Raw genomic sequence first — 24,591 nt, forward strand, 5'->3', positions numbered from 1 at the left:
ATCTGGCTGAATTTATTTGGCTGTGTGGTATGAAGTTTTAAAGATTAACTTGATTTTTCTTTCCCAATAGTTTTTCCAGTACCAATTACTGAATAAATGTCTTTTCCCCATTGCTTTACATTCTTCCCTTATCATATTATTAGGTTCTTAAATATGGCAGATCTGTATTAGGTCCATAAATCAGGCTCCATTCATTTGTATGTTAATTCTTGTATCTGTTCTACCTTTTAATAATTGTTTTATTTTATTTTTTTGTTTGTTTTTTAAGATTTTATTTATTCATTTTAGAGAGCAGAGAGAAAGAGAGAGAGAGAAGGGGGGAGGAGCAGGAAGCATCAACTCCCATATGTGCCTTGACCAGGCAAGCCCAGGGTTTCGAACCAGCGACCTCAGTGTTCTAGGTCGATGCTTTATCCACTGCGCCACCACAGGTCAGGCAAAACAAGTACTGTTGTTTTGTTTTTTTCGTTTTGTTTGTTTGTTTTTGACAGAGACAGAGAGAGAGTCAGAGAGAGGGACAGACAGACAGGAAGGGAGAGAAATGAGAAGCATCAATTCTTTGTTGTGGCACCTTAGTTGTTCATTGATTGCTTTCTCATATGTGCCTTGACCGTGGGGCTACAGCAGACCAAGTAACCCCTTGCTCAAGCCAGGGACCTTGGGTCCAAGCTGGTGAGCTTTGCTCAAACCAGATGAGCCTGCGCTCAAGCTGGCAACCTTACCTTTTAATAATTGTAAAAAAGCCCTGGCTGGTTGGCTCAGTGGTAGAGCGTTAGCCTGGCGTGCAGGAGTCCCGGGTTCAATTCCCGGCCAGGGTACACAGGAGAAGCGCCCATCTGCTTCTCCACCCCTCCCCCTCTCCTTCCTCTCTATCTCTCTCTTCCCCTCCCGCAGCCAAGGTTCCACTGGAGCAAAGTTTGCCCGGGTGCTGAGGATGGCTCTGTGGCCTCTGCCTTAGGGGCTAGAATGGTTCTGATTGTGGCAGAGTGACGCCCCAAGATGGGCAGAGCATCGCCCCTTGGTGGGCATGCCGGGTGGATCCCGGTCGGGCGCATGTGGGAGTCTGTCTGACTGCCTCCCCATTTCCAGCTTAGGAAAAATACCAAAGGGAAAAAAAAATTGTAAAAAAAATTTTTTTTAATATGTAGTAGGGCAAACCTGACCCATTATCCATCTCTCCCCTCAAAAAATGTTTAGTTACTTTCATTCATTAATTCCTCCAAATGGAAGTCTAGTATAAAATTCTTTTGGTACATAACAGGTACTTAGAGATGAATTCAACAGATATCTGCTATGATATTTAGCTTTTTAAATCCAATAACATGTTGATTTTATTTGAATTTTTATTTTACTTGAATCTTTTTTAATGTCTTGCTTTCCTGAGATAAATCCTATCTGCATACATGGCAAATCTTTAAATGACATTTAATGAAAATTTAAGTTTCTTTTTACAGCTCTTTTGGACTTTAGTACCTTTAGCTGTAGGATAATTTTATGTGGTGAATGGTAGCTGTGTTTTATTTGCTGTGAATCACGTCACAGAGTGAGCAACTGCATAACGCAGTTGTCCTAAGCTTTAAATAACTTTGTGTTTAACATGCTGTTTATAGACAGTTATCATAACAACAACCTAATTATTAAACTTTTAAGTGCATGAATATTATTCAGTGATCCTGTTTATGGAAGATTAATATACAAAGGAGGGAATTTGCTCTTCTCCAATTATTTCAACAATAAGAAAAATTTTATTGGAAAAGATTAAAGAAACATTAACACCATCAGTCATAATCCCATTTTCCCGATGTAACTGCTGTCTGTGTACATGTATGAATGACGTTTTTATATACACAAACACACACACACACGTCAGTATATATATAAAATGGAATAAGGTTGTACATGCTGTTTTATAATCTGTTTTTCCTACTTAACAATACCCCATGAAATTTTCCATGGCATTAACTATTCTTGTACAGTATGCCATATTTAATAGCTGCTTAGAGTGGATAGACCATGGATTGTATTTCCAATGCCCTGTAGGTGAAGATTTAGATTTGGTGCAATTTTTCTTCTTTTTTTTCTTTTCTTTTTAGTGAATTTATTGAGTGACCCTGGTTAACAAAATTCTACAGGTTTTAGGTACACAATTGTACAACACATCAACTTACACTGTATTGTGTGTTTACCACCCCAAGTCAAGTCTCCATGCATCACCCTTTATCCCCCACACCCTGCTCCACCTCCCCCACTCCCCAGTGGTATGATTATTTCAACAGTATACAGCCAGAATAAACACCTGTACTCTCTACCTTCACATGATTCTAGTCTTTAGCATATGAGCTGCGTTGTGAGTACATGTGCACATTCATCCACGGACAAGGCCACCTCTTGGCTCCGGGGTCCTGGCAAGGGCCCCTTGTCTTCAAGGGGCTGGAGAAGAGCAAAGAGCACCAGGCACTCCAGGTTCCTGGAAGGGTTCTGCTCACGTTACTGGAGAAAATTCTAAGTATTGGAGAATTAACGAGAAACTAGTTTCAGAGAGCACGAAACAAAGAATTTTAGTAGCTTGGGGCCACTTATTTTTTGGAGCAGGTGGATTTGAGGGTCTGAAGCCCCCGCGTTGGTATTCTTTGCCACTCCCCTCTGCCTCCACACCTGGCTCCGCAACCTCTCTTGCCTCTCTTCCTCTGTGGACTCTCCGTTCACAACGGCCTGACAGCTCACAGCCAACCAAGGAAAAGGTCCACAGAGCGCAGACTCTCCTGAGGCCTCGGGTCTTTCTCCCTACAGGCAGCTGGGGCGCTTCCTGGGGCTCTGGAGGTGTTGTGTGCAGGTAGATGTCGGGGCTCCCTCCTCTCCGGCGGTGGAGCTGCTGTCGGGAAGCACTTTCAGTGGGGGTACTTCTCAGAGGCGCCACCCGGCCCTGTGCGCCTTGTCTGGAACCCATCCTCATAGGTAAGGGAGGAGAGGAGCCAGGGATGAGGGAGTGAGGGGTGCTAGCTACAGGCGCCAGCACATAGAGATCAGTGGGGGGAGGGTGCCTGTGTTCAAAGCTCTCTGAACATAGGACGAGGGTGCTAGTGCTCCATCAGCTCAATCAATAGCTGGTCTCCCTTTGGGGGCGGGAGGCTTTCCTTTGCATCTGGCGAACCTGGCTTAGGGGTGAGGAGTGGTTGGAGTGCTTGCCAAACAGCCCAGATTGGTAGGGGAGAGAAACAGTAAAAATTCAGAAGAACCACACAGATGAGTGTGAGCAGTGTGGTTTACTAGTGTGTAGTGGAAAGGTGAGGAGGCAGTTTTTAGCTGTTGTTTTATGAATTTACTCATTCACTCACTCACTTGCTCATTCACAGAAACACTTACTATTGAACATCTGTGTGCCATGTCCCATACTAAGGTGAACGTGGGAGAGGAATGTTATGTTAACTTAGCATCAGCTATGTGTCTTGTACCTTCGAATAGATTTTCTCTTTTAATCATCACCTGTGAAGTAGGTGGTATCTCCTATGAGGAAACAGACTCAGAGAATTAAGTAAGTTGTCCAATGTGCACAGCTAGGAAGTGCTTCACTCAGGGCTGTCTCTCAGGGTGCGCCTGCTGGGGGGAGCTTGCCATCTCATGCACAAAATGGCTTGTTAGAGCAAACAGTGGCCCGGCATGGCCGCTGTGGTTCCCTGACTAGGAACACTTGAGATCCCCCTTCTTGTCCTGCAACAAACCAGCCTCCAGGGGATCTTGCTAAATAACTTTGCAGACCCACTCGGCTGGCTGTAACCCTGATCATCAGCCCCCGTGGGTCCCGGAGGGGTCAGTGTGTCATTCCTCTGCTGGCAGGGCTTAGAAGCCAGGGCAGCCTTCAGTTGGGAAACTTCCAGGGGAGGTACTGCCATGGCATCTATAAAACTCCTTTCACATTTCACCTCAGTTCTCCTGACCCTCAGTAACTCCATAATGAGAGAAATCAGAACCACCTCTTATGAAATGTATCCTCAGAGGGTAGGATCCTGTGTGCCGTCTTTACCTCCCATCTTCTGCCTCAGCTTTCATTTACCCACACTAAGGAATCGAAATCATTTCTCCTCTCCAGCCACTTTCTCCACCAGCCCAACCACAGCATTAAGTCCCAGCTAAACAGTGAGTGTTAGAAATTGGGCCATGAGTGAGGCAGATGCTGAGTAATAGGATATGGTGGTTAGAACATGAGATAAATTACAGGGTCTCATTTAAACTTTGCCTTAGGCCAATGGTTCCCAATCATCTAGAGAGCCATCAACTCCTTTGAAAAATCTGATGAAAACCAGAATTACACAGATTCTCTTCTCAGAAAAATAGATACATGTGGACATATATGCAGAAATTTGGATGCAGTTTTATGAGGTTCATGGCCTTTCCCAACCACACCCATTTTTGAGGTAGGATTAGGAAGCCTGTTTGGTTTACCAGGTGTCCCTGGAATGTGTGGCTTAGTATGTCCTGTGGTAAGCAGAATTGAGGGTTACCTAGGCAACCCTTTGCAGATATCTCTCTGCTCCTTGTTTTCCATAATTCTGGAGAAGGATTCTAGCTTTATGAGATATTCAGATTATCCCTGATTTCCTATTTATCACTTGACAATGTTATTTCTTCTTTCTAAAGAAATAGCAGGCATCACAAATCAGACTCTTCTGATCTTGGTTAGTTCCTAGCTTAGTCAGGCTCTTGGTTATGCTAGGTCCTCAGGGGGAGCTTTGTTGCAAACAATAACTCATCTCTCTATTACTCTGAAGAGGGTCTACGTCAAGGGGGAAAATCTACCATGCCTTGGATACTCTTCTCTGTTCCCCTAAACCCACCAGAGAGACTTCAGTATTTACCACCATCCTGTCCAGTTCAAGACCTTGCTGAGGATGCTATAATCTTTTGCCTCTTCTCTCGTTATTGCTCTTTCACTTTTTAGATACTTTCTTAGAGTTCCAGTTCTATTATCCCTTTGGAATTTTCTTATATGTGTGTACCTCTGTCATTGTGTTTCATACATTGAATTAAAATTACATGTTGATGTATCTGATTCTTTCCCTAAACAAAAAGTCCCTCTAGGTCAAGAATGCTAAATTTTTTTAGTCATTGTCCCCATAGTGACTGGAACTTTGTCTGACACATATAGGTGCTCAATAAATAGTTATTGAACTGAATTGGATAGTGTTTAGATACCTATGGTAATAATTTAAGGAAAGATTTAAAAGTGGCTTAAAATTCTAGAAACCTTTCTCTGGCCAACCCATTGCCTCAGATAGGTCAGCCAGTTTATCCAGAAACCTAAACAGAGTATCAGAAGACATAGTATTATATAGTTCATGCTGTCTCATTCCCATAGTAGAGGAGTGTGTGTGTGTGGTGTGTGTGGTGTGTGTGTGGTGTGTGATGTGCTTAGAGATTTCTTCCTTGGTTACTGCAATTATTTGAAAACAATACCAGAACAAGTCTTTTTATTCGCTATGGTAATTTCTTCATGTCTGTGTTCCTTCAATGCTTCTTCATATTTGTTTATCTCCCTGATTATCTTAATGTCTCTTTTATCTCAGCATTTCTCATTTGGTTCATATGTCCTGGGACAGGCTGGACAGCAGCCACTGCAAGTAGCGACTACACAGTGAGCTCAGGACCAAGGACAGCAGCACTTGTCTTTGAAGAGGGGGAAGGTGCTTTAGTTTGCTCAGTTCAATACTGTAATATGACCTTTGGGTGTGGCCCTTCTCACTTGTTGGGTTGCAGGTCTGCCAGTCCAGGACCGTTATTACTTTGGCCCATGTAGTTCCATGTCCGTGTTGGGCCGTGTCCAGTCTGTGCTGGCATCTCTGTGGCATTACTTCCCCTGATGGGCCTGGCAGTGGGCCTAGGGCGGGAATGGCACAGCTGTGGAATCGGAAAACATGGGGGTGGAGCAGGAGAACTCAGGGCTGGGGTGGAAGAGGCGGATCCAGGGGCTGCCCATGCGGGTCTCCAGCTCTGAGCCCTGCAGTCGGCCATTGCTGCTGTACACCACCTCCGCTTGAGCTTCAGGCCATGGGAAATGGGGTGGGGTGGCACAGGGGACCGGTTTTGGTGTGGGAGGTACTGGGCTGTGTCCTGTTCGGATGCCTACCAGAGTGCCTTTTATAATGACAGAGACCAAAGCTGGCTTTTATTATTTTTTTAATTTTTTATTTTTTTTGTATTTTTCTTAAGCTGGAAATGGGGAGAGATAGTCAGACAGACTCCCGCATGCACCCGACCGGGATCCACCCAGCACGCCAACCAGGGGGGCGCTCTGCCCACCAGGGGGCGATGCCCTGCCCCTCCGGGGCGTCACTCTATTGCAACCAAAGCCACTCTAGCACCTGGGGCAGAGGCCAAGGAGCCATCCCCAGCGCCTGGGCCATCTTTGCTCCAATGGAGCCTTGGCTGTGGGAGGGGAAGAGAGACAGAGAGGAAGGAGAGGGGGTGGGGGTGGAGAAGCAGATGGGCGCTTCTCCTGTGTGCCCTGGCCGGGAATCGAACCTGGGACCCCCGCACGCCAGGCCGACGCTCTACCACTGAGCCAACCGGCCAGGGCCCAAAGCTGGCTTTTAAAATCAACACTTTCATCTTTAACTAAAGTCGATTAAATTAAAATTAATTAAAGTTAAAATAAATTTAATTGATAGACATATTGGAGAAGAGGGCAGAGGACAGAGAGTGAGGGTCCTAAAGAACAAGACTTGGATGTGTCTGAACTTCTACAGCACCTGTCTTCTGCCTCTGAGTCCCTCTGAACTCTCCCCAGATATTATATATTATAACAGCAAATGTAGTGCCAGTGTGCAACAGTTGATTCATATTCATCCCTGTCCAATTCATCACTGGTTAATGTTCTGTGTTGATTTGAAGACCCATCTAAGAATAATGCTCAGCCTAACAAAAAGGCACTAAATCTTCCACCATCACCATCATCCATGAGCACTTTCAATAACCAGGTCAGTTAGCCAAGAATCAGTTTTAAAAAAAATGATGGGCAGATATACTCACATCTGAAGTGGCCATTTTCTTGTGTCTAGACCCTGAATGATGTCAGCTTTTCTGAGGAGGAACAGGGGTGGGGGTAGGTGAGTGAGCTGGTATGTATTGCAGCTGAGGTCCCAGCTCGAGCCAATGTTAAATTTTGTGAAGAATAAACAGAAACATTTTGCTCATTAGCTGGGCTTAGGGAGGTGTTTCCCACATGTTTAAAGTGCTAATTATTAGTGATCTTTAATGGAGCTAATTTCACAATGGTAAGTATTACAAATTTCTGCTCTTCAAAAGTAGCCCATAGGCCCTGGCCGGTTGGCTCAGCGGTCGGCCTAGCGTGCGGAGGACCCGGGTTCGATTCCCGGCCAGGGCACACAGGAGAAGCGCCCATTTGCTTCTCCACCCCTCCGCTGCGCTTTCTTCTCTGTCTCTCTCTTCCCCTCCCGCAGCCAAGGCTCCATTGGAGCAAAGATGGCCCGGGCGCTGGGGATGGCTCTGTGGCCTCTGCCTCAGGCGCTAGAGTGGCTCTGGTCGCAACATGGCGACGCCCAGGATGGGCAGAGCATCGCCCCCTGGTGGGCAGAGCGTCGCCCTATGGTGGGCGTGCCGGGTGGATCCCGGTCGGGTGCATGTGGGAGTCTGTCTGACTGTCTCTCCCTGTTTCCAGCTTCAGAAAAATGAAAAAAAAAAAAAGTAGCCCATTAACCAGGCCTTTGTATCTAGTATTGACTTTAGAAAGTTAATATTAAAATTGGCCAGAATTAGGTTTCACATGGGAGTGTGAGAGTAAGATGGAGATGGGTGTAGAAACAGGCACAGAAAGGGACCAGGGGAAGAAGAGGCATAGCAATTTTTAAGCACCTTTTTTTGTGGAAGGCACCATGACAGTGCAGGTGAGTAAGGGTCACTCATGAAGAACCAGCTGTCTGCAGACACCAGTGATGTGGACACAGGCTCCCAGTCCCTGCCCTGAGGAGCTCAGAGTTTAGAGAGGGGTCCAGATGCCACAGTGGAGGTGACACAGCAGTGTGTACCTACCATGGGGTATACAGGGAGGGGGGAACCGGCCCAACCAGGGGTGGAGAAGGGATTAGGGGAGGCTCCCTCGGGAAGGTACACAGCTCACTGCAGTGCAGGGTGGAGCACAGTCATTGTGAGGAGTGGCGTTCTAGTGCATGTCAGATTGAGACGATAGGCATCGCTTCTCCCTAGTGTAAAGATTGTCCAATCTGGCTGGCATCTCGAGCCCCTGGCTACTGCCTCATGATGCATGAGATCATGTTGGCTTATTTCTTTGTTTCCCCCTTTCCCCTTTTGCACTGAAATCAAGCTAACTGAGGCTTACGAATGTCCTTTTAGAAGTCCCGTGGCCCAGTGCCAGGGCGGAGACCTGCTACTCTGTCCCTCCCACGCCTGCAGCTCACCCGCGGAGGGAGGGTCGTGTCAGGGCTACTTTGACACTTGCGATCTCAGTGGTGAGGACGGATGTGGGAGGTGGCCTCCAGTGGGCGGGTGGATCCCCAGGTTGGGGAGAGGCAGGTGCATCTCCATACCATACTGGGTGTTCTGTTGCTGACACAAACTGCCCAGTCTCTTTCTCTGCCAGATTTATTCCTTCCCCTTAGCATACACTTCCTGCCTCGGTGGCAGTTGTTTTAATGAGAACTCCAAGGGACATGTTTAGAGTCACTGGAGGAGTTCTCCAACAGGCAGTTTCCTCGATAGCTCATTAGCATCTATAAACAGGGGACAAGACATTAACCTTCATCTGTGTGTGTGTATCTCCCGCTCACGGTCTCCTTCTCTTACCTCTTCCTCTCATTCTTGCCACCTCTCTCTCCTTCCCTTGTGTTAATATAGAAATGGGCGGGGGGTGGTGGTGAAGGGACAGTGAGGGGAATGAAGCTCCTCACCTCCACCCTCCACTAGGTTTCCTCCTGTCCCGGCTGCACTGACAGTGTCTTCTCCCGAGGGCTTTACCCATCCAGCCCCTATACAGAGGGACCTGAAATCTCTTTCCTTTATTATTTAGTTCTGTATTGCGTCTTCATGGGGTCTTACACAAACTTCCTGCCTGTTACTGGCCTGGCGGACTCCCAAGAGGTGTCTCACAGACAGACCTTCCTCCTGACGTAGGGAGAACATACAGAGAGACAAAGCTCCGGGGTCCCCGGCCTCCACATTCCACCACCTGCCTCAGCAGGAGCATCGGTCCTGTCCTCCTCTGCTTCCTTGAAGATCGCACAGAATGTGATGTGGAGGTTGGGGTCCGAGCCTGCTGGGTCCAGCTCTGCTCTGGAGTCACAGCCTCCCTCGGGGACCAGGCAGATCCCACCCAGCTCTGGCTCTTGCTACTGGCTCTCAGAGCTCCTGAAGGCACTGGGAACCATGTCCTTGCTGTTGCCTTCCCAGGAGCCCACCCTGTGGAGAGATCAGGTTCGGAGTGAGGTCACCTCCGTGCCCACACTCCTTCCATCGCTCCCTGAGTCTGCTTTTCTGGTCAGCCAGGAAGCCCCCTCTATCTCTGGCATCTGGCTTGCTTGCCCCTTCCTCTCTGCCCAGGCCTGTGCTGCTCCCCACCAGAGCACCGTTCCAAGGCCCTGCCTTTATCCAAAGTCTGGTTCAGAGATCACCTCCCTGGGGGAGCTGCCCTGATGATTCATCTCCAGCTCACCATCTGGACTCCCTGTCTTCGTAGGGCCTGTGTGCGCTCAGGTTCACTTCGTTACTGCTTGAAACCCTCGTGTGTGACAGGCACTGCACTAGGTGCTGGGGTAGAACAACGAATAAGACATGGTCCTACCCTCCCTGTGTCAGCACCAGTTCATGGGGAGTAGAGTGGAAACACAGAGACGCCTTGCAGGACTGAGAGACTACAAGGAGTAACCAGGGGCATCCCAACTCGATCAGAGGTCAGGGAAACTGCACAAAGGAAATGATGGCTTAGCCAGAGATGTAACGGGGAGAATCAACAGAACTGAGCAGCTGAATCAGCATTTGGTGGGTAGGAATGGCGGAGTCCAGGATGCTGCCCAGGTTCTGTTTCGGCAAATCAATGGGTGATGGTCCCCACAAGCGGGCAGCCAGGCTGAGAGCAGATTGGAAGGGTCTTTGTTGGAATCTTAAGTCATTTTTTATACAGAGGCTGGTAGCTTCCTGGTGTCAGGGGAAATGGGCGCGAGGTATTTTATGAGGGTGGAAACTCTCAAAGGGCAGAAATTGGGCGTCCCCTCCAGGGGAGAGAATTGCCCATGGTGAGCACTGTGCTCTCAGATGCAGAGCTCCATGTGGTGGGGACATGCTCCATCCTCTGATTCCCTTTCTGTATTGCCCAGAGTCCAGGGCTCTGTTCCTGTGGTGAGGCTGCAGGTGTGATAAAGAGGCTCCCCTGTCCTCCAGAGCCGGCTCAGGGATGGCATCTTGGTCTGTAATAATGATCGCTGACAGCGTTTATAGTACTGAGAGCAGTGAGGAAAATGGGTCTGAGGGTCTGGCTAGTCTGGAAAGATCTGGTGTGGAATAGGAATATTTGATGCATGAAAGAGTGGTTGAAGCTACCATAAATCTGAGCAGTTTGGACAGGTGTCATTCATAAACATTTCTATTTTCAAAAAACAAGACCTGGTCCAGTCTCAATGCCCTGAAAGTGGATGTTATCTATTTCCTGGATGCCTTTTTATTCCAGAGCTGAGTTTGAGCCATGGGTTACAAGGTAGTGGCTGAATCTCTGAGGTTCCCGTGGTGGTGGCGGGAGGGGTGATAAACAGTACTAGAACAGACTTTAGAGGTTCACTTTGGACGAGGCTAAAGGATCTATCTCTGCCTCTGAGGCAACTCTGGAATAGAAAAACATACTTTATTGCAGTTTTTCAACTACCAGTTTGCAGACTGGTCCACCAGAAATTTCATGTGTGTCTAAAAAAGAGTTAACCACCCTGATGCTGTGTGAAAATTATCGGCCCAATATGATCTTAGTCGAATTTGCTTAGGCTCAGTGTGAGTTCTGCCTTAGTGGTCCCTGAGATAATTCACCGATCTTCACTGGTCCCCAAGTATAAAAAGGTTGAAAATGCTGCTTTAGTGTGTAGCACTTCCCCACAGGTAATATGCATGAGAATCTTGGGGTTTCTTGTTAAAATGTAGGTCCTGATTGTACAGGTCTTGGGTGCGGCCCGAGAGTCTGCATTTCCAGCAAGGTTCTAGCTGGCAGGTGACTCTATCCTTTGAGTAGCAAGGCTTTAAGACTCACCATTAGATAATCTTTCTTTTGAGCCCCCTTGGAGTCTGTACACGTGATATCCTATCTCTGATACAGCTTGTTATCTTTTCTACAGACCTGTCTGTCTCTGCCTGGAAGCCTTTGGAGAGCGGGATCTCTCCCTTATCTGTCTCAGCATCACCAAAGCCTAACACAGGACCTGGCACGTAATAGGTGCTCAATAAAGAACTGATGGAAGAGTGGCTCTGGGAGTAGAAAACTGTCTAGATTATGCCCACACCGAGATTTGGCCCATCCGGCTCTGGGACCTCCCCACTGGGAGCCTAGTTTGTTTTGTGCAGCAGCTCGGTCGGCATTTCAGTGGCGCTTTGCCGGGGTCTCCATGCCAGAGCAGCACAGGGACAGAGTGGACAAGGAGGCAGAGACCTGAGCATTGGGCGACTCACCACCTCGGTAGTGAAACAGGGTTCAGGTGCACGGGAAGCAATGTTAGGATACTCACACAGTAAGGTCTACATAAGTGCAGATTCAGGGAGTGGGGCTGAGAACCAAAGGCGGTAAAGAGCCATCCCCAGGTGCCCTGGCAGCTTGCGCTTCCTCGAGCTCAACCTTGAGCTGTTTGTTTCTTCGCTTGCTGTCATCAGGCTTGCTTTCTGAAGGAAGTTAGCCTGGGGCACAAGGCCCACAGCTGCCCTGGGGGGCTCCCTGCCACCCCAGAGCCACAGAACCATGCACTGGGACTGTGTGACACGGAGCCCAGCCTTGGTGTTGCTACAAGGGGCCACAGAGCGGCTGGGAGCTGGACTGAGGCTGGTGTGTGCTTTCCAGCTTGGGGAAGGGAACAGAAATGTAAGGAGGAACAGGCAACCGCAGTGTAAGCAACGTGTTTGGAGTGAAGAGGAGGAGAGAAAGTGGGGCTTGGAGAAGACCCACATCGGAGATCCGGGGAGGTGGCCGTGGTCATTTTTACTTCCCTAATAGATGCAGAGCATTTCAACCTTGCTAATTTTTTTTTTTTTTTCATTTTTCTGAAGCTGGAAACGGAGAGACAGTCAGACAGACTCCCGCATGCGCCCGACCGGGATCCACCCGGCACGCCCACCATGGGGCGACGCTCTGCCCACCAGGGGGCGATGCTCTGCCCATCCTAGGCATCGCCATGTTGCAACCAGAGCCACTCTAGCGCCTGAGGCAGAGGCCACAGAGCCATCCCCAGCGCCCGGGCCATCTTTGCTCCAATGGAGCCTTGGCTGCAGGAGGGGAAGAGAGAGACAGAGAGGAAAGTGCGGCGGAGGTGTGGAGAAGCAAATGGGCGCTTCTCCTGTGTGCCCTGGCCGGGAATCGAACCCGGGTCCTCCGCACGCTAGGCCGACGCTCTACCGCTGAGCCAACCGGCCAGGGCCAACCTTGCTAATTAATGGGAACAACAGGCTTGTAATTCTGCCAGCAGCAGGACAGGAACGGTGTGGGATTGGCGCCGAACGCCGGCTGAGCACGCCTTTGTCCGTAAGAGAAAACACGGCTCTCTCAGTGGGCAGGTCCATGAGGGTGTCCTCTGGTTCCTTTCCTTTATTTTTTCCTTGCAGTAATGCCAAAGGTTTAGAGGCTTTTATTTCTTCTCTGGCTTTCTTTAGAGGTAGCAAGGGGTCTACTGTTTCAACTGGCTTTTCTCTTAGAGTGGGAAGCTGGTATATGGCTGGTCTAGAGTTTATATAATTTATAATTTGTGCTGTCAAATACATCTTATATCAGAGATTGCAATTACAGTTCAAGACCGCTTCACAGAAGGTCTTCCATCACTGGACTCTCATTTTGGTAATTGGGCTACCTGCAGACGCCACATGCCTGGAACATCACAATCCCTAACCCCACTCCTGGGGAGAAACGGGCTGGGTGGGGCACCAGGGAAGAGCTGTCTCATCCTCCATAGCACACCGACTCTCATTAGGGAATTTGTTCCCAACACTGCCTTTCAAAGTAGACTGATCTGACAGTCTGAGGATCTTACAGGCTAATGAACATGAGGAAAAGATTTGGAAAGTCCCAGAGCTGAGTGGCACTCGGGAGATCATCTACTCAGATCCCCAGCGCTTGGTGTGACAGACAAGGCCCTTGACCTTGTGCAAGTCACTTTAGGAAGGATTAACATTCATTCTTTTATTTATGATCTCATCAAATATTTATTGGCCATTTACTAGAAGTCCACCCTGACATGTACCTGCTAGTGAAAACATGTCGCTATTTTCCTGGTCCTGTTTGAGCTGGCATTCGATGGACATCTTTATTAGGGAGCCTGACAGCTGGGTTTCCGAGGCCCTGGGGGAACTGAAAGAGGCTCTTCCTCCAGTGCAAATAGGTTTGCTGTGTGAGGTCACCAACTTCTGAGCTGCTGGGCTAATTAGTTTAGCTCGGCTTGGCTTTACTTAATACATATATTGTTGAAAAGCTATTTGTAATTCAATTTTCGGCAAGTGAAAAACTAATTTAAACCACTAAGACAGCTTTTATTTAAAAAGACCCCGGAGCAACTCCCTTTGTCATGTGAAACGTCTTGTTACTGTTGTTGGAAATGATTATCCCCTAGTTAAGTATTGTAAATCCGGACACTTCAGGGTTTCTTACAGTAGGCACAGCCTGGCAGAACACACAGTGGTGGTTTGAACTGGGTGGGGGGAAACTGGCCTGGACAGAGGAAGCCCGAGGAGTCTTAGGCCAGCCCACCCCACGATTTGACAGGTACTGGAACCCGTGATCACAAGCTGCAGGGACATGTGCTCCCTGGGCCGGGTCCTGGAGCCGGGAGGGGAGGAGGGAGCAGGGCATGATGAGGGGTGGGAAGGGTGAGCTGTGGAGTTCCAGCTCTTCTGTCTACTTGAACCTAGTAGGGGAGGAGAGGAAGAGCAGCCAGAAAATAGGACAGGAGTTTAGGAGAGAGGGTTATATGGATTCTTTGTTATACAGTAAACTCTCATTAGTTGGATCCTTGCTATTTTTGAACTTGTTAATAATCTGGAAAAAGACAGGGCTGAAGTTTAGAGTTTCATATTATTATTATTTAAATTACTTTTATTTTTTGATTACAGTTGACATACATTATTATATTAGTTTCTAGGTGTACGCTCCAGTGAGTAGACATTAAATAACTTACTAACTGATCAGCCCAATAAATCTCCCACCCATTTGACACCATACGGTTACTATAGAATATTACTGACTGTATTCCCGATGCCAGTGGTTGGACAACTCATTAGTCAACAGAGCCAAATATCAACAGTACAACAATTGAAATTTCTTTTGAGAGCCAAATTTTTTTAAACTTAAACTATATAGGTAGGTACACTGTTATTAACTTAATTAGGGTACTCCTGCGCTGGCCAAAGAGCCGCACGTGGCTCTCCAGCCGCGGTTTGCTGACCACTGCCCTATGCTGTCCTTTACATCCCCAGGACTGTTCTGTCACAACTGGTTTGTACTTCTTAATCCCGTCACCTTTTTTACCCACCCCCCCTCACCCCCCCTCCTTTCTGGCAGCTGTTCAAATGTTCTCTGTATCTGTGAGTCTGTTCTGTTCTGCTTGTTTGTTTTACAGATTCAATTGTTGATAGATATGTATTTATTGCCATTTTATTCATATTTTTCTTTTTTCTTCTTCTTCTAAGGAAAAGCTAAAGGAATTCATTACCACCAAACCAGTATTATATGAAGTATTAAAGGTTCTCTAAATTTTTTTCTATAGCAGCAATTTTCAGCCTTTTTCATCTCACGGCACATATAAACTAATTACTAAAATTCTCGGCACACTAAAACAAATTTTTTTTGCCCATTTGACAAAAGAAATAGATACAATTTTGATTCATTCGCACCAAATGGCTATTGTTGTGTTGGCTATTGTCATTTTTTTATTTGACAATCTAAGGGAAAAGAGGTCAGTGCCCATGACTAAATAGTCAGGTATTGCATGTTTTAAAAATTCTTGTGGCCCTGGGTAGTTGGCTCAGTGGTAGAGCATTGGCCCAGTGTGTGGATGTCCTGGGTTCAATTTCTGGTCAGGGCACATAGGAGAAGCAACCATCTGCTTCTCCACCCCTCCTCTCTGCCCTCTTCTCTCTTCCCCTCGCACAGCCCTGGCTCGACTGGTTTGAGCGCATCGGCACCAGACAGGCAGAGCATCTGCCCCACATGGGGGTTGCCGGATGGATTCCGATTGGCACTCATGCGGCAGTCTGTCTCTCTATCTCTCCTCCTCTCACTTGGAAAAGAAAAAAAGAAAGTAAAAAATATATATATTCTTGTGGCACACCAGCTGAAAATCGCTGTTCTGTAGAAATGAATAGTGTGCTTTGTGATGTAGAAGGGAATGTTTTAAAACTAACATATAGAAAGACAGTTTATATGTGACAGTGATCTATTTGGATGCAGAAGCATATTTATACAAATAATTCATGTATTAATTTAAAATGATCTTTCCTTCCCAAGGAAGCTGAAATGTCCTTATTACATGAGAGTTAAAAAAAATACCCCTGTATATCTGTTATTTCTATAGTAATTTATATACTGATCCTAATTAGGAATAGCTTTTCTGTATTGGAAGATAAAATTAGAGCATAAAGACCTATAGAAACTAAGGATAGAAAGTACAAAACAGTGCTTATAATCAAGACTTTCTTTTTTAGGGTGTTTTTTTCTTCTGTTGCTTACAGTTTTTTCAAAGTAAGCCTTGCAGTGGGTACCCCAGCATCAGCGCTAGGTAAAGCCTTGCAGTGGGTACCCCAGCATCAGTACTAGGTAAAGCCTTGCAGTGGGTACCCCAGCATCAGTACTAGGTAAAGCCTTGCAGTGGGTACCCCAGCATCAGTACTAGGTAAAGCCTTGCAGTGGGTACCCCAGCATCAGTACTAGGTAAAGCCTTACAGTGGGTACCCCAGCCTCAGTACTAGGTAAAGCCTTGCAGTGGGTACCCCAGCATCAGTACTAGGTAAAGCCTTGCAGTGGGTACCCCAGCATCAGTACTAGGTAAAGCCTTGCAGTGGGTACCCCAGCATCAGTACTAGGTAAAGCCTTGCAGTGGGTACCCCAACATCAGCACTAGGTAAAGCCTTGCAGTGGGTACCCCAGCATCAGTACTAGGTGCCAACTTATAAAGAGAAGCAACTGTTGAATAAAAGACTCATTGTCTCCATTTAGTAAAAAATGAAAAAGCAGAAATGGGTGAAATTGTCAGAGACAGGAAACTTATGGTGGATTAAGGTGTGACGTCTGACCGTGGCAACCGGCATTCATGACTTCTCCTCTTCGGTTGAATGTGCAGTGGGCCCATTTCCCTTCCCTGGGCCAGTGATCCTAATCCTGGGTTGTTGTCAATTCCCAACCATTTTGGATCTCTTGAAATAGTGACCATTTAGAGGTTGGGCCTGCCCTGCATGGGACTGCCCTGCCCAGCACGTTGTTTCCTCTGTAGATTGTCACGTTTGTACTGCAAGGGAGTAAGCCGAGTGCAGAAAGGCACTAGCGAGCGTGTCCGTGGTCTCTGGTTCTGGCTCACTGGACTGACACAGAGCTGCTTCTCCTCCAGGGTCCACCTGCGCCACGTTCCCTGTGCTGATACACAGCGGGACCTGAGCACGGGCTGTCTTTCCTGGAGAGCGCTCCGGGGCACTCGGGTTAAACGAGAGGGCACAGTGGGCTGGACTGGGGCTTTGTGTGTGTGGAAGCTGGGTCCTCCCTTCCCAGCATCTCGCCCCCGACTGGGCTGTCCTTTGCCTCCTGAGGCCACTGTTTCTCCAGGCATGTGGTGGTCTTCCATTCAGAGCCCCATGCCTCTGCCTGCAACCCCTAACGTGAGCTCAGCTGGACCCCAGAAAGGACTTTTCAATGGAGAAGCAAGATGTAATCAGAGAACAAGTTGCTGAAGGAGTACATTTTCTTCCCGGGGAGTTGGTGTCTCCTACGGCCTGGCTCTTGTGGACCGATGATGCGGACTGTGAATGGGAGGGAGAGGGGAGCAGAGGAGGGTATTATATTCAGCTTTGCTCCCACTTGGGGATTTTTGAGGTTTCTTTTTCCCATTTGTAAAATGAAGACTCACAGTTGCTGTGCCACTAGAGGAAATGCAAGTAGAATGATTTAGGGCATTGTGGTCCATGCTGATGTTAACTCACCTGTGCAACAGATAATTGCTGTGTTTACTGTGTACCAGACACTGTGCTGCTAGTACTAGAGGTACAAAAATCACTTCTTAAAATGCCCCGTCTTCAAGGTCACAGCAACCAACAGGACTATAGTTGTTGCCTCTGGGGCATGGGGCTTTGTGTATGTGGAGGAGGGTGACTTGGACGCTCTTCTCCCTAAAAGGGACCGGGAGGACTTCACCCTTGGCTTGGCATCGTGTGGAAGTGTTCTGTTGTGTATCCTCCCCTGTTCCATCGGGCTGGGCGATAGGGCCTGAACAAGACATAACCTGCTGGCCCATGGTGGGGTTGGGAGGCTGAGGGGGGACCCGGGGATTCAGCCACTTGGCCTCTCTCACCCTGATTCCTTCTGTTTCGTTGTCCCGCAGGTTCTTTTCGGAATGATGGTTTGAAAGCTTCTGATGTCCTTCCCATCCTGAAGGAAAAAGTGGCCTTCGTTTCTGGTGAGTGCCTGCGGAGCTCTCCTCTGTAATGGCCTAGAGAAGCTGTGCGTGTGTGTGTGTGCGTGTGCGTGTGCGTGTGTGTGTGCGTGTGTGTGTGTGTGCGTGTGTGTGCGTGTGTGTGTGTGTGCGCGCATGTGTGTGTCACGCACTTGTGTGTGTGTTAGTGGGAAGGAAGTGGGGGTGGGATTTATGCACGGAGCAGCTGCTTCCTCTCTGCAGAAGGAGGCAGAAAGAGAAGGGAGAGCCCAGCTGGGTGTTCTGGAGGATGCATACAACCGCGGGTGGGTATCTCCTCTACCTCACACCTGACACCCCCACCCTCACATACACCTCACCCTGCCCGCCCTCGAGGCTGACCAGGCCCAGCAGCAGCCACGGAAGCCCTGTGAGAGAGCCTGCAGCAGGAGGAGTCTGTGCACTTCCCAGTTCCCAGTGGTTTTGTTTGGGCTCATCTCTGAGTGCATCAGAGAGAGAGTATTACATTTCTTTCTGGCTCCTTCTTATCTCTCCTAACTCAAGTGAGCATTTTTATCTATTTATGTTTCTGAATGGTGACTTCCATATATTTATTTCTGACTTTTCTCTCCAACCCATCCTGTGCACCTGGACCTTTTGAAGTCTAATTTGGGGGTCAGTAAACTATAGCCTATACAGTATTTTGCTACAGGGCAACCCCCTGTTTTCTGTACATAAAGGTTTATTAGCATGCAGCCAGGCGAATGTGTTCAGGTGGTGTTAGTTTCCTGCTGTAACAAGTTGTCACAGCCTGACCAAGGGGTGGCGCAGTGGATAGAGCATCGGACTGGGATGCAGAGGACCCAGGTTCAAGACCCCGAGGTCGCCAGCTTGAGTGCGGGCTCATCTGGTTTGAGCAAAGCTCACCAGCTTGGACCCAACGTTGCTGGCCTGAGCAAGGGGTTACTCGGTCTGCTGTGGCCCTTCAGTTAAGGCACATATGAGAAAGCAATCAATGAACAACTAAAGCACCACAACGAAAAATTGATGATTAAGGCTTCTCATCTCTCTCTCTCCGTTCCTGTCTGTCTGTCCCTATCTATCCCTCTCTCTGACTCTGTCTCTGAAAAATAAATAAATAAAATAAAATAAAAAAACAAGTTGTCACAACTTGGTGGTTTACAACAACAGAAATTTATTCTCTCACAGTTATGGAGGCCAGAAGCCCAAAATAAGTTTGCTAGGCTGAAATCAAGGTGTCAGCAGGGCTGTGCTGCCTCCACAGCTCTAGGGGAGAATTTGTTCTTGCCTGGTCCCATTCTGGTGGCTGTCAGCATTCCTTGGCTTGTGGCTGCATCATTCTCATCTCTGCCTCCCTGGTCACATTGCCTTCTGCAATTCTATCTGTGTCAAATCTCCCTCTGCCTCACAGTAAGGATATCTGTAACTGCATTTAGGGCCCACTCTGATAATCCAGGATAATTTTCCCATCATAAGATTTTTAACTTAATCACATCTGCAAATATTCTTTTTCCAAACAAGGTAACATTTACAGTTTCCAGGGATTAAATATGTTTGGGGACCATTGTTAAACCTACCGCAAGTGTTGTCAATAATTGCTTTGTCACTACAACAGAGTTGAATAGTTTCAACAGTGATACATGGCCAAAAGCCTAAAATATTTACTAACTGGCTCTTTAAGAAAAAGTTTGGTGACTCCTGGTATAATTGAAGCCAAACTGTAAGTTGCACCAGCATCACTCTGGGTGCTGGTGTCAGGGCTTCCTACAGGTCTCCTGGGTCAGATTCTCTGGCAGGGGTGCGGGAATGGCAATGGGACTAGCTAGGGATCACTTTTAAAGAAAGATACTCAAGTGCTTAAGCCTCATGCACTGAGCTTATGTTTCAGGAGAATCCTGGTCCTGTATAAGGAGTGGCAGTGGATTCACAGGGAAAGAGCCACTCCGGCCTCACAGGGCAGGGGTTCCCTCCCAGGCAGTGCTGGCCTGCTGATGGGCGGCTGCCAGAATGGAGGGATGGGAGGGAGGAGAGGAGAAGCCAAGCAGCAGGTGTCTCCCACCTGCCCAGAAGGAAGGAGCAAGCCCAGCGATGCAGAGGGTTGGGGTGGGAGGTGAGGGCACAGTAGGAGATGGGAGTACGTTAGCCTTGTAAGGTCCTCTGTGCATTCCATGTTAGTGTGATTAGTAGTAACAGTGACACTGGTAGTTTATTATTGCCGTTGCTGTTGGAGGAGAGGGGCCGGGGAGCTGCCTGTCTCCTTACTGTATATTAGCTGCTGTTATGTGTGTGTGTTAGGGAGTGAGCCCTGTCACTGAAGATGCTGAAGCACTGGCTGACCCCTCGGCCGGATCATGTAGCAGCGGTTTCAGTAGGAGTGGAGGTGGAGGTGAGACCACCTCCACAGCCTTTGTGAACTTGGATCTGAGCAGCGGCTGAGCATGAGGAAAGATCTTCACTAGAAGTTCTGGAGGCCACTGGGCAGCAATGACTTCTGCTGCTGCCCATAATCCGGGCTCCCAGGACATGGCCCTCAGCCTCTGGGGAACCCGATTGTATCCTTTCCACTTCTGTATGGCCCTGGGCCTATTTGGCCTGATGACCTCCTTGTCCCCTGGGTGTCCTGCTATTCCTCCCATTCTCTCATGTCTGGTGCTTCCTCTACCTGCAGAGCCTTCCACCTGCCGCCTTCTAGTCTGAGCCTCTCTTCTCCTTTCCAGGTCAGCTCCTACTTTGCCTCCTCCAGGAGGCCTTCCTGGCTGTAGTGCAGTCTTTGAGCACCATCTTGTTCCATTCAGTTTGGAGTATATGAATGTAGACATGGTACACTTTGACATGGTGACTTTTGCTTGATTGTTCATGGTTTGTTTGTTTTTTCCCCATGTGAATTCCATCAGACCTCTGGGGCAGGGCCCAGCCATCCATAAAGAAGGGCTTCCCAAGTATGGGGAGCTGTCCTAACGGAGCACCCAGAAGCAAAGGGCTGGAAGGCAGTTAATCGTGCGTGGGGCATGCAGACACTTCCGAGAGCAGGACCGAGGGGGTGGGGGCGAGCAGCTCAGGCCCATGGGGTCAGGCAGCCCGGGGTGAGGCTTTTTCATCTGCGTGCTGTCCTTCCCTCCCTGGGGGGGATGCTGAGGGCACCGGGGAGAGGACTGCCTGCATCCAGAGAATGAAAACACAAACCAGAAAAGCTCTTTGTATCCTAAGCTTTCAGAAGACAAAACACAAGAATAAGACAAAATAAAGAAACCCAGAATTAACTAGTGCAGGGTAGCAGTCACATTTCTTTCTGAGAAGAAATCACTGCAGGAGGGTGGCGAGCAGAGAACGCACCACTGGCTGCGCCTGCCCCGCCCCCCCCCGCCCCCGTCCCCCCCCCCCCATGGCCCCGTGCCCGTGCCCCGCGGGGCCAGGGGACAGGAACACCGTGCTGCCCTGGGAACACACATTTGGAATAATCCAGGGCAGCCCCTCAGCTTCTGCATGTGGGTGTGCACACGTGTGTGTGATGGCATCTGTGACTGTACCTCGTGGAGCTTTTGTCATTCGAGCCAGACCCCATCCTGCTCTGTCATTCACAGCCTCCCCTTTGCCCTCTCCCCGGCTTCCTCCCACTTCCAGTGCCCACGGTGCCTTTTATCTAACCTTCTTGTGCCAGCCCATTGCACCGCTGTTATCTTCGTATGCACTCACCCCCGCTTTGTTGGCCACCTCCTGATGTCCCTCTGTGCCACCGTATCTCCCACCAATATCAGAGAAGCCTGGACCTTCCCTGTTTTGGCCTTGCCTCCCCCCAGCCCTGACTTGCCCTGCCTCAGTGGAAGGGGGTCAGAGCTGTTTCTAGAACGTCCAGCCAGCCCACCATCCCCTCTCTCTTTCTTCTCTTCATGCCTATCCTGTGGCTTCTATCACCAAAGCCTGCACCAGTAGACACACAGCAGGTATTTGGTGAGCAAGGTAATGGCGCTTTTGAAGATGCTGCCATGATCTCTATCACATTTTCAAAACTTGTCTACTCTTGCCTCCTACCCTCTGTCTCATTTTCATCTCTGTGTATGTCCCTCTGTCACCTCAGGACCCTTGTCAGTCTTCAGTCAAATTCTACAGCTTGGTGGCTGCGCAGCCTCCTTGAAGTTCCCCACCTCTCTATCATGGCCATGCACATCCAAGACCTTGGTCCTTGACGTGTCTTTCTGTTGCCTCAGGCTCTTACCTTTGACCCTTTCTGATCATCCCTATTGGTGGGGAAAATATTGAGTCAGATGAACAAAACATTTGCCGTTCCCTCTTCTCTGGGAGCTCATAACCCAGCAGGGACTTCCTACGCTCAGTGGGCCCACCCCACTCACTCCAGGCATTAGCTCTATTCTCCTTCACTCAAATGAAAGCCTGGTGTGGATGATGCAGCCAGACCTTTCAGCAGAGCCCAGACTGTGCCCCCAACACCTGCCACCTTCCCTTAAGCCCACATCACACACTGTCCTGTTCCTCTTCTCTGGGATTCTTGCCCACGCTGTCCCACTCCACCTCTCTCCCTGCACCTCGCACCTACCCTGACCCTTAGCAGGTGATCTCATAGCCTCTTTCACGCGAAGGACTGTGTTCCCCATGCAGGCTGAACTTCTCCCTCCCCATAATTTGTCTGTCCCCCCCTCAGTTCTGTTAGCCTGCGGCAGAGAAAGGGGCAGAGCCCCCACCCCGACCTTCTGACACCTTGCTCGTCCAAAGCCCCCCTCTTTCCAGTATGACTCTCTTCCTCTATGCTTGTTCTTCCTCTTCTTCTTGCAGTCTCCTACAGTCCCGTCCTTTCTGAAAAACACCTGGCTTGATCCTGCTGCCGCTCTCGACTCCCTCTCCATGCTTCCTGAGGAAGGGGATTGCACTGCTTCCGGCTTTCTCCCCTCACTCTCCTTCCCCTGCCAGCTGGAGCCTTCCCAGCCATGAGTTTGTGGACCTTCTGTCTCAGGACAGAACTGGCTCTGGTTTGGGAAGGACACTGCCAGGAGCCCTCCACACTCCTTGGTTTGCCTTTGCCAGTCAACCAGCCCTGGCCTCTCCTTGGGCCCAGGGAAGGTCAGGAAGAAAGGCAACCACTGTGGTTAAAAACACCTGAGTGAAAATTCTTCCAGTGAGGTCAAGGCTGGGGGTCGGAGGGAAGGTTGAGAGTGTGGGAGAACCTCCCAGCTCTCCGGAAACTTTCCACTCAGTCCTTCTGTTTCCTTTCTTTGTATGGAAGGCAGTTGGGAGGTGGGGACCATTTCCAGGGCAGATGAGTTGGGGTGGTTATTGGTACAGAGCGTCAGGATCACGATATGGAACATCGAGCTGGGGTCCGGATCGACTCTGGCGTATCTACGTGGGTGTGCGCTGGGGTGGGGCTGGGGGGCGGCGGGGGAGGGGCAGCGCTGAGACACGTTTTCATCAGAGCGGAGCTCTCAGCGGCCCTGGTCTTGTCCGGTCCCTTCCTCCTTGCAGCCTCCTTAGTTTTGCTACAGGGTATTCTCGTGTGGACGGGGTTCTGTTTGTTGAGCCTCCCCTCTGCCTGTGTGACTTTGGGATTCCACAATCACGGGCAGGCATTATTTGTGAACTCGCACTCAGGTGGGGCCCTTGGAGGCTCTGCCTTTCCTTGGGTGACATCCTTTCCCCCAGGGCTAAGCTCCACGCTCCTTTTCCAGTGTGGTGTGTGGCCACGCCCACCTCCCCCCCTCTTGCCGTGGGTTTCCTAGTGGCCCCGCACTGGAGGTTGGGACACTGACAAGCGTGTGGGATGGGGATCACGTGGCAGGTGTTCGTGTTGTAAAGTCAGTGCCTGTGAGGTCACGGTACGCCCCTCAGCTCCACCCCCATCTAGCCTCCTGAGAACCCCGGGCCTGCTTCCTACCATAGCACCCATGAATGAATACATTTTAAATCATAGTGTAAATCATGAGTAGGAAGTTTGGGAAACAGAGAAAGAAAAAGCAATCATGTAAAATCCCAACCTTCTAATAGCAGTGCTTGTTTTAGTACACTTCTTCCAGCTTTTTAAAATGTGGTATTTAGAGAACACTTGTAATCATAGTGTGTACAGTGCATCTGTAGCGATTAAGACCTTGAGTGTCCTCATTTCTAATAAAGATTCATGTGCTTTTTCTCCAGCAGGAGCGACAGGTGGCACTCAGGCAGGCAGGCAGGGGAGGGTCCTTGACTGTGTCAGAAACACTTAATGTCTTCTCTATGAATATGAGAGCCTCCCAGCAATGATACCCGAGTGGAGGCTTTAGGGTAGGGGTCCCCAAACTTTTTACACAGGGGGCCAGTTCACTGTCCCTCAGACCGTTGAAGGGCCGGACTATAAAAAAAAAAACTATGACCAAATCCCTATGAACACTGCACAAACCTTATTTTAAAGTAAAAAAAACAAAACAGGAACAAATACAATATTTAAAATAAAGAACAAGTAAATTTAAATCAACAAACTGACCAGTATTTCAATGGGAACTATGCTCCTCTCACTGATCACCAATGAAAGAGGTGCCCCTTCCAGAAGTGCAGCGGGGGCTGGATAAATGGCCTCAGGGGGCCGCATGCGGCCCGCGGGCTGTAGTTTGGGGACCCCTGCTTTAGGGCCTCTCACTATGGTAGTCCCACCTCACAGAGCCCTGCAAAGAGAAGTGAACTGGAAGTTAAATTTCCAAAGACTATAGCACTTTCCGCAGTTTATTTTCTCAGTAAGAACAGTTATACCACCTTTGCTATCATTCCCCATTTTCCAGGT

General features: G+C 48.9%; 1 protein-coding gene across 8 annotated transcripts in view; it reads left to right on the plus strand.

Moving 5' to 3' along the window:
- The window catches only part of LOC136379840 (kalirin), a 635,535-nt gene that overhangs the window by 190,595 nt on the left and 420,349 nt on the right, over positions 1 to 24,591 (plus strand). For all 8 annotated transcript variants that reach the window (XR_010746806.1, XM_066347435.1, XM_066347437.1 and 5 more), the window contains exon 2: positions 17,781 to 17,855. Coding sequence is in view for 7 of the 8 variants with exons in the window: in XM_066347435.1 (XP_066203532.1) it covers positions 17,781 to 17,855 (75 nt within the window). In the remaining variant the exon portion in view is untranslated. The remainder of the gene's footprint in view (positions 1 to 17,780; positions 17,856 to 24,591) is intronic.

The sequence above is a fragment of the Saccopteryx leptura genome, chromosome 8 (genome assembly GCF_036850995.1).
Source record: "Saccopteryx leptura isolate mSacLep1 chromosome 8, mSacLep1_pri_phased_curated, whole genome shotgun sequence".
Classification (NCBI taxonomy): domain Eukaryota; kingdom Metazoa; phylum Chordata; class Mammalia; order Chiroptera; family Emballonuridae; genus Saccopteryx; species Saccopteryx leptura.